We start from the raw sequence: 10,292 nt of genomic DNA, 5'->3' as shown, positions 1-10,292 counted from the left end.
AGTGAGCTTGGGGTTTCTATGTGCCATAATTAACCTTGCCTTGAAGACTCTGGACACCGAGACTGGCCTCAGAAATAGTTGGCTTTTTTTTTTCTTTTTCTTTTTTTTAATAACAAGCCTATTTCTTTAATGACTCCAGTAAAAAAATTAAGCTTCAAGTAAACAAAATTGGAAAGTGACCTACACTTCTAACTTGTCTCACTAGTGCCTAAATGTAGTAAAGGCTGCTTAAGTGTGTGTAGTTGGATTTTTTTGGAGTCCGAAGGTATCCATCCACAGTCGTTGAGGCCCAAGTTGAATTTGGATTCAAGTGGATTCTAAATACTTCTGCTTATCTTGAAGAGAGAAGCTTCTTAATAAACACGTTAAATAGAGAAAACACTGACCGATAATAGGTATTCTAGTGGTCTTTTAAATGTTTTCTGCTGTGAAACATTTCAAGATTTATTGACTTTTTTTTTTCACTTCCCCATCTCACTCTCTCCTGCTCAAAGACACACACAGACACACATACACACAAAAACACTCATTTTTTATTTGCCATAATGAACCGTCCAGCCCCTGTGGAGATCTCCTATGAGAACATGCGTTTTTTGATAACTCACAACCCTACCAATGCTACCCTCAACAAGTTCACAGAGGTAAGTAAGATTGTAGCACGGTCTACATTTTTTATTGTTTTATGGATAAAATATCATTAAAAATTAACATCATTTTGAAGAAATCTCATAAAGTTATTTGTTTTGGTTATTGATGGTGGGTAGTTATATATTAGCAGTCTTTGTGTTGGGTTTTTAAAACAATTTTAGAATTTAGGGAAACTTTCACGATTATCTGTGCTTTTCTTTGTATCATTTTTACATTTGTCAGTGGTTCTTAGTTGTGCTTTCAAATAATAAAAATAATATTTATTGAACACTTTGTGTGTGTCAAGCATTATATATAAGTTTTATGCATGATGTCATTTGCTTCTCACACCCTGTGAGATATAAAAACCAAACCCTGTTGCTGTTGAGTCAGTTCATATTCATAGTGTTGCTCCATTGAGTTTCAGAGACTCTGAGTCTTCATGGGAGGAGCCTTTCTTCCCAAGAGTGCCTGATGGGTTTGAACCACTACTTTGATTAGCAGTGCAACATGTAACCAGTTAATGCCACCACTAGGACTCCTGTGAGATACTCACTCATTCTCATTGTCTTTGTGTTGGAACTGACTCACAAGCTCATTGGGTTCCTGAGGCTGTCAATCACATGGAAGATGTTTGTCCATCTTTCTCCTACAGAACCCAGAATTATAGGTACTGTTATTCTTTCCCTCTTACAGAAGAGGAAACTAAAGGTCAAAGCAATTCAGTGATTTGCAAAAAAGGGGAATAGTAAGTGACAACAAATACTTAGTGAGTTTTCTGACACTAAATCCATGTTCCATTTAAAAGATTTAATTGCCTTTGGTCAAGAGCTGTCCTAAAGCTGTATAGCAGTGTTGTTGTGGTGTACCATTGAATTGTAGCAACCCATTGCTGGGTCCTTTTTTCTCCAGCAGAGCATCTGGTGGTTTTGAACCACATATCTTTGCATCGGCAGTGCAATTCCTTTCCACTAAGTCACCAGAGCTCCCTTTATAGCAATATTGATCATCATATATAAGTTTCAGAACTTTAACTCATTACCATTGAGTCAGAACTGACAAATAGCTAACACTCTAAAGGGTTTCTGAGACTGTGAGTTGCATAGGAGGAAATGACCCATCTTTTCCCCTTGGAGCCATTGGTGGATCCAAACCATCAGAGGTGCAAAATTTGGATTAGCAGTGCATCTCCCTACAGAATACACCAGCAGAGCTTTCTTGGCATGATATATAGGGTTTAGAAACTTGATTGTGTTTTCTTTGGCTTTTTTTTTTTTTTTAATTTTATTTGTACGTGTACCGTCAAAGCAGATCTGACCTGGTACAGGAGGAGATTGTCCCCCTCCTTCTCCAGCAGAGCATCTGGTGGATTTGAATCGCACACCTCTGGGATTGCAGGGCAGCTTCTTGCCACTAGGCCACCAGAGCTCCCTTCTGTTGCTTTATTTACCAAGTAGAATTAGAGTGTTGGATTCCAAGTTAACTATTCTCATTTTCTAGATGACAAAATTGACCTAAAAGAGGTTTTTTACTTGTTTAGGTATCAAATACTTATTTAAAAAATTCTTCCACAGGCTTTCAATGAATGGTTATTGTGGAGTTCATGTTAATGGGATTTTAGTTGCATTTTAAAATTTATGTTTTAAATTTCTTATTTGAAATAATACTTCCAACTTTTTTCAGTTTGACATAAGATTTTTCTGTGAATTTTTTTTAACAATTAAAATAACCTTACTCTGTAATAACTGAATGATAGATAGATACCTCTTCCAGGCTGTCAATGTTCCTGTTTATTTATACCTGTAATTCCCTAAGCTGCTTAACTTCATGTACACAGTGTTCAAGTTGATTCTAGGCCTGTATGCCCTTAAGTTGTTCAGTCACCTTTAAGCCTGGCTGAATTATGTGATGCTATTTTCAGCCCCAGATTCCTTGGTCATACACTCCTAAAGTGGCAGAAGGCACTGTTCTGAAACTATAAAAAGATGTTAGTGGAAGATAGGTAGTCATTGTAGAAAACTTTAAAGGAGCAAGGTTCCTGGATATGAACTGTGTTAGCTAGCTTTTTAATTTGTCATTTCCCCTCCCCCTTTTTCATTTCAAAACTCCTTTTATTCTTTCTTTAAATTAAGAAACATTAAATGTTTTTTTGCATAAAAATTCAGATCTATGTAAATAAAAAGACAGTTTAAAAATACTCAACTGTTACTATTTTTTCTCTGCATATATGTATATATTTATACATATAGACACGATAATAGTTCATGAATTTTTAAAAAAATCATTCTTGTTTTTGGACAATGTTGTTGCTAGTTTTTTGCAGTTCCAATAAGCTCTATATTGCATGTGATACCTGAATCTTTAGGTTAATACTATAAGTTCCCAAAAGTAGAATTTCTAGGTAAAAATGCATTACATATTTTTAAGTTTTTTGTCTGTACTATCAATTTGCTTTGTAGAAAAGTGAATTTTACTCATAATCTCATTGGTAGTGCTTGAGTGTCCTTTGCTACCATGAGAACTGTTTTGATCTTTAATAGGCTAAGAATGATACCTTGTTGGGATTTATAATATATTTTTCTAAAGCTCTAGTTGGAGGTTCGAAAGCAAATCCCCAAGTACTTGTGTGTGTGCTGTTTTTCCCCCCCAATAAAGGAACTTAAGAAGTATGGAGTGACAACTTTGGTTCGAGTTTGTGATGCTACGTATGATAAAGCCCCAGTTGAAAAAGAAGGAATCCACGTTCTAGTGAGTGTGTAGTGTTTTTAATTTTTACTACAGAGTTTTACCTTTCAAACATAGGTATTTATAAAGCTTAATATTGTTACAATTTATAATAGAATATTCAGTGTTCATAACAATTTTTAATCCCTTAATAATTTGGCTATTTTAGTCATTGTATCCTTAAATTCTACAAATGAGTGTTTTCAACACAAAAAGCAAAATTTAATGTACATGTATTTCAAGAAACTGAAAATATTAATTTCAACTTAATGTTTAATTTTTTTTCTAGGCTACTGGTTGAATTTAAATGGAAGTACTTTCCATCACACACTATTATTTCTTAAAAATATTTGCTTAAAGTGAAAGTTTACACAGCAGATTATGTTATTATTGAATAATTTCTACTGGCTGTATTTTCCACATTATATCTTCTTTCTCATTCCATTTGGTTTATACCATTTTCAATATTCTGATTTCTCTGCCCTCTTACCTTCTCATCTTGTGTAATTTGTTAACATTTAGTCTTACATGGATGTTTTTTGATGACACTGACTAATCATGAGTGATACTTGAATAATACTCTTTATTTTATGAGCCAGTCTGTTATTTGTCTAAAAGTGACCTCAATGGATAATTTCAATTTAAGGTTTATAGAATATTTCAAGATGTTAATGTTAGAGATTATTATTTTTCTAGTTTCAAGTCCATCCATCCAAAAAGTGTGGACATTTACACAATTTTAGCTCTGTGCCACATTTTCCTTACATTGTACCAGGATCCCTCTGTTGTGATGCTAAACAGAATATAATAGTAGCTAGACACCATCCAGCTCTGGTTGCAGGGTAAGTGAGGCCCATGGCTTGCGTGGCCTTTACATCATGTAGACTACTATCTTTGTTAACTCTATGGTTTACTTTTTTTTGTACTGGATGAAGAGACCAATACTTGTGTCCTAAATGGCTACCTACAGCTTTTAAGACCCCAGATACTACTCACCACATTGGGAATAGAATCCATCAACCATTCTTAAGTCATTGATGGACTTACTCTTTTTTTGCAAATAAAAGATTGTTGTTGTTGTTGTTATGTATTGTTGAGGAGGAACTGACTCATAGTTGACTCTACAGTGAGTTTTAAGAAGCTATAAATTGCACAAGAGAAGATTGTCCCTCTTTTTCTTCCTAAACAGCTCATGGATTTGAACAGTGTGGTTTCAGGTGGGCAGTGCCACTCAATACCAGTAGGCCACCAGAGCTCTCTGAGTAAAAGATTAGTTACTTCATATTTTATGGAAAATTTCTAAGGGGGAAAAGGTGAGGGAAGATAATAAGGAGAGAAAGACAACCTACTCCAGATAAGTTTGTGTGTGATTAGATTTCTTTTGTAGTTCAATTGAAACATTAAGTTACTGAAACTATTCTGAAAATTTTATAATTAATAACATTAAGAATCATTAATCTTTTTATTGTTCTTAGAAATCTGGACTGCATTGAATAGACTGACAGTTTTAGCATAGTCCATTGGAAGTTCACATGCTTTAAAATTACTTTGTTAATGCTTTGTTTGATAGAAACCCATTTTATGAGTAAGTGAAATAGGTTTTGTTATTGTTTCTTAATTGGAGTTCTCAACTAAGATGCCTACAAGTTTTAGTGCTATATCAGTCAAACTCTGGAATAGTGACTTTTATTAGAATAGCCATGATAGCTTTTTAATTATTGGATGTAGTTGACAACTTGAACTTTAATATACTATCCTGGCCAATGGTTTACATGAACTGTTTCATTCCATTTGACCTGCTGCTGAGAATTTGCATTTCCTTTCCCAATATATTGAATCAGAATGTATATATAAACATCACTTTGAGGAGTTTGTTAAAATGTATATTCCAGTTCAATGTCTGGATTATACTGGAATGAACCAGTTTGAAGCTTGAACATGAAACATTCTTGTAGTGCCAATAGCTGCAGAGTCATTATTGGCAATAGTGACTCACATTTATCTTTTCCAGGATCTTACTGTATCTTTAGGGAACTGTGGTGGTTATAGTGATAAGGAGTTGCACTGCCAACCCAAAGACATGCTGTTAGGATCTATCAGTTCCTTCAAGGGAGAAATATGGGTAGTCTCCTGTGCGGTGTACAGCCTCTAGAAACCCATTTGGAAGGTCAGCTATGAATTGGTTCCAACTGGATAACACATTTGTAGCCTTATTCTGTCTCATTAGAGTTGTTGTTAGGATAGACACTATTATATTATAATGAACATATTATGTAAAAATATTATATATAACCCAAATATTATTATTAATACATATCATTAGAATAGACATGTTGTTAAGTGCTGTTGAGTCACCTGTGACTCAGCGACCCTATGTACAACTTCCCTAAAACCTGCTCTACCCTGTGCCAGTCTTGTTTCTGACACATCTACCCTCATAACCCCAGTCATTGAGTTAGTCCATCTCATTGAGGGTCTGGATCAGGTGCACCTTAGTCTCCAGACTGGCATCATTACTCTTCAGTATTATCAAGAGGTCTCTGACAGGAGACTTTGCAGATACAACATAGGATAGGCTGCAATATATTCTGTATTGCAATTATAGAATAGACATATAGTATTAAAACAATTCTCAATATTTTTTCATTAATGCCTTTATGATAGATGGGAGAAGGGACATAAAAAGTGTGAATTCCCCTTTTTCTACTTCAAAGCCGATTTATGTTGATTTTTATTTCCTTCTGGATAGTGAAGACAATAAAATTCTACCTGTTATGTGAATATGTAGGGTTGGTTTTAATTGAAAGGCATTCTAAATCATGAAATAGAAGAGCACCCCTCCCCCAGTCCTATAGTGTGGCATTGTGCTCCACACATTGTGGGAGATAGGTTTCATTTAGGAAGGGCTTTAAAAATATTTGGCACTTGGTTTTTTCTCCCTTTAAAAACACAAAGATGATGGTGTGTTTCTGTTACGGTCTTCAAAATATTGAAAATTTATCAAGAGAACCTTTCTCTAAGAAAAAGTTGTTACAACTTTGAGACATCTTGAAGATGATCTTCAGAAATATCTGTAGATGTAGGTGAAATACTAGGTGGTACATTTTGTCAGAGTGAACTTTTTAGTCATATTTACATGTGTTGTATCCTCACTTTCTCTTGGCTTAAAATTTTCTTTGCTGTGTCTAGTTACTAACGTACATTGACATATTAGTTGGAGACTGCTGACCTCTTAGCACTTTGACAAAAGAGATTTCTATATGAAGAGAAGTCTGCTGACAGTACTAACTACATTTCATTGAGAAGAATAATTTGGCACAATTGAATTTAAATCTTAGTCATTTTTAGTAGCAACCAGAACTATGTTTTTTTCCTTTTTTTTTTTTTTTTTAAATGTGTTTTTAAGACTGTATAAGAGCACAGTTAATTTCATTTAAACCTATTTTGTGTCCATTGCACAACTATTGTGTTTTAGGATGTTAATCCTACCGGAAATAGACATTTAATGTACAAAGTATTTTCTTTTCAGGATTGGCCATTTGATGATGGAGCTCCACCCCCTAATCAGATAGTTGATGATTGGCTAAACCTTTTGAAAACCAAATTTCGTGAAGAGCCAGGTTGCTGTGTTGCAGTGCATTGTGTTGCAGGATTAGGAAGGTAAGTTGTTACCCTTTTGCCTGGAAATGCATTATTATTCCTAAGTATGGCACCTTAAAATTTCACTACGGTGCGATATTAATAATTTGCCAGAAGTGCAACAATGAATGAATGGAAACCCAAAATCTCTGTAAATGTTTATGAAAATTAATAAAATATAATTATAGAAAAAAAAATAATTTGCCAGAAAGGAAATGAAAGTATAAATTGGTGTAGAGATTTCTTAAAATATTGTTTTATCTGATTGTCTAATTCTCATGTAGAGAAGATTAGTGAGTGATGGTTCAGAAGTTCCTTTTATATGTAAATACATTCATAATTCACTGTTTTTTTGGTCCTTTCAAATCAGAGGTTCGAGTCATTGAAATGTACAACACAGTCATTTTAGAGTTTGAAGAGTTATCTATGGTTTATTCTTGAATGAGATGAGTGGGAAGTTATTAGGTAGAGAGCAGATGGCTGAACTTTAAACTCTTGAAAAGATTTCTAGAGAATGAGAATTGACTTTGATTTTAAAACTCTTTTCTCTAGTGTTACTTGTAATGATTTTACAACATTTATCGGTAGCTTAAATGCAATTTATGATGTGCGCTTTGACTTAAAACATTAGTGCAGGCTGCTGTTGCCTCTAGGTAGTGGTAGCTCAGGTTATTAGCTTCACTCAGGCTTTTTGTTTGCTATTTTACTTTTATGCAGTTTTGTATGGTACATTGTCTTAGGGGTTAGAATTTCAATCCTTATTCTTAAACTAAAGGCAGTGTTATAACTTGGGACAATTTTAAAACTATTAACTGTCCTAGTTAGGCAGTCTGATGTTTGTGCCCTCTAATGTACTTTTTTAAAAAAAATATACTTTTAAAAAGGCATGTCTTCTGTTAAATATATATATAATATATGTATGTATGTATTTCTCCCTTTCCCCCCAACACTTGCATAGAGAACTATTCTTAATTTATTCTCTGGTACTTTTTGTAGCTCACCAGAGGGATTTTGTTAATGAAGTCTAGCACCTTTTTAGTATTTTATAAGGAAATGATACTAAAATTGATTTGGAATGAAACTACAGAGGCACTTGAGATTATTAATGTGATCATTTATTTTACTTAGCTAATGGTTAGAGACCAGAGATTTATTATATGTATTTATATATTTATACACACACACACACACATATACACATATATAATGCTGAGAAAATTTTAGATGTAAATAAAGGGTTGTACTTTAATGTTTTTAAAGTTAGAGAAGGGAGCTCTGTGGGGAGTTGTGGTAGTAACAAAAGGCCAGATTCTCTGGTGATTAGCATGTACCAGTGGCTCTGAGAGAGAAGGATAGGAAGTCTGATTTACGGCCTCGGAAACCGGAGAGATCAGCTATGAGTTGATTCAGACTGGATGAGTCTTTTTCTAAAAATAGAAGATAGCTTAGATGCTGTAATGATAGATATTTTACTGTGGAAAGTAATCAGATATTTTAGTATGCAGGAAAAAGAAAGTTCTAAAGCTTATTAGCTTTGCTTTGGTAGTATGTAATCTTGGGGTTAAAAAAATAATTTAATTTTAAAGGTTTTTGCTTATTTAGAAATTTACTTCTCTCTGCAGGGCACCTGTGCTGGTTGCACTTGCTTTGATTGAATGTGGAATGAAGTATGAAGATGCAGTTCAGTTTATTAGACAGTGAGTACATGGATTTTTTGTTCAGAAACTCAGATAAGAGAAACTTTGGAAAGTGTTCAGTTATAGGACAGGGTAATTTTCTGGTTTTTGTTGTAAAACAATGTTTGAAGGTAAAGGTAAGAGCAAATGTAAAGACTCTCCGAATACTACTATATACTCAGTTTATGATTATTCAGGAATCTTGAAAATGAATATTTAAATAGTAATCTATCATTGCTTTAGTGTCTCTTTTTTATATATGTCCAAAATACTTTCCAAATGCAACTCCTAATATTCCTGTAACCAAGAGGCAAGAAAGAGTTACAGAGGAGCAGTTGATCAGTGGAGACTCTTAAGTGACTTGTTTGGGCATAAGATCAAGATGGTGATTGATGCCTAGACAGAATCTTGGCATGAGTCTACATTAACAAGCCTTCTATTCTGTTGTCCAGAATTCTTTGGAAAGAATTGTTTTGCCCTTTCCTTTTGACCTTTTTATTTTTCAGAAAAAATATTATCTGTGATAGAGGACATTAAAAATACAGTAGCATTTCTAGGAGCATAATTTAAATAGTGCTCTCTATGTTGAACATTCTACTTCACTAAAAGTTTTCTTTAATGTACTAATTATTTGCTACCAGTTCTTGTTTAAAGAATCTATTAGAACAGTTATGGGTAAATCATGACAATTTTTATTAATAGACTTATTTTATTACTAATAGACTCTAGTAAAAGTAAAAAAAAGAGTTGTCTATTCTTGTAGTAAGATTCAGAAAGTTAATGTTTAAAATCAGATTTTTTGTTTTAAGAAATTGTATGGGAAATAATGTTGGTTTTTAGTTATGTGGAGTGAGCTAGAAAAGCCTTAGGCATTAAAGAATACATTATAGTGTATTAGCCTGCTTTTTTTTTCTTTGCTGTGTGATAATGTTCCCAATCTTTTATTTCTCAGGAAAAGAAGGGGAGCATTCAATTCCAAACAGCTGCTTTACCTGGAGAAATACCGGCCTAAGATGCGATTACGCTTCAGAGATACCAATGGGCATTGCTGTGTTCAGTAGAGAGAAATGTAAATGGAGGCTGGCTGGATTGCGGCATTTAGAGGGAACTCTTGGTACCTGGAAATGTGAATCTGGAATCTTAACTGTGTCATCAAAGTAGTGATGGATTTAGTACTCCTCAAAGACTCTTCTAATGATTGGATAAAAAGCAGACAAAACTAAATCCCTCTATAACGTGAATAAAATGTGTAAGAAAAGGAAAAGAAAAAAGGAAAAGGGATTGATTCAGTGAACAGTGATTTTGCTGGTGTTGAAGTTGAATTTCTGTCAGGATTGAGTTATTTAAAAATCTTTTTAAACTTTTACAAAATAGACCTCTAAGGAAAACCAGCAAAATGATATTCGCTTGTGCTGAACGGTCTTTTTGGGGAGCACACTCTTTCATTGTACTTGGCACGTAGATTGCCCTGTGACAGGATTTTCTCTTTTCTTTTTTGAGGGAGGGTGTATTCCCCCCTCTTCTGTTCTTCCCCCCCCACCCCACTCCCAAAAGAAATACAAATTATAGATGGAATAGGAGAACTCCTTGTTGCTGTAGAAGTGCATGCTGTATGGCAGCCTTAAG

The 10,292-nt window shown here is 34.1% G+C and overlaps 1 protein-coding gene across 3 annotated transcripts; it reads left to right on the top strand.

Annotated features, from left to right (window-relative positions):
- Positions 1–214: 214 nt before the first annotated feature.
- On the top strand, positions 215–10,039 carry PTP4A2 (protein tyrosine phosphatase type IVA, member 2). 3 transcript variants are annotated; one of them, XM_006894951.1, is made up of 5 exons: positions 537–641; positions 3,283–3,375; positions 6,881–7,011; positions 8,613–8,687; positions 9,619–9,925. In XM_006894951.1, exons 1-5 carry the CDS (start codon positions 546–548, stop codon positions 9,725–9,727), a joined length of 504 nt encoding a protein of 167 aa, XP_006895013.1. In that variant the 5' UTR covers positions 537–545; the 3' UTR covers positions 9,728–9,925. The 3 variants fall into 3 exon arrangements, with proteins under 3 accessions (XP_006895014.1, XP_006895013.1, XP_006895015.1); XM_006894952.1 differs by lacking the exon at positions 3,283–3,375 and having other exon boundaries at positions 215–641; positions 9,619–10,039; XM_006894953.1 differs by lacking the exon at positions 8,613–8,687 and having other exon boundaries at positions 546–641; positions 9,619–9,727.
- The last annotated feature ends 253 nt before the right edge of the window (positions 10,040–10,292 follow it).

This window comes from Elephantulus edwardii, unplaced genomic scaffold, assembly GCF_000299155.1.
Source record: "Elephantulus edwardii isolate Elephantulus edwardi_28Jun2011 unplaced genomic scaffold, EleEdw1.0 scaffold00152, whole genome shotgun sequence".
NCBI classification, from domain to species: Eukaryota; Metazoa; Chordata; class Mammalia; order Macroscelidea; family Macroscelididae; genus Elephantulus; species Elephantulus edwardii.
Note: the sequence above shows the minus strand (reverse complement) of the source record. Positions and strands in the feature narration are given on the sequence as shown.

Coding starts and splice junctions, on each gene's coding strand:
- PTP4A2 (XM_006894951.1), top strand. CDS start 546: ATGAACCGTCCAGCCCCTGTGGAGATCTCCTATGAGAACATGCGTTTT. Junction 3,376..6,880: donor AAGAAGGAATCCACGTTCTA/GTGAGTGTGTAG, acceptor TTTTCTTTTCAG/GATTGGCCATTTGATGATGG. Junction 7,012..8,612: donor TGTGTTGCAGGATTAGGAAG/GTAAGTTGTTAC, acceptor TTCTCTCTGCAG/GGCACCTGTGCTGGTTGCAC.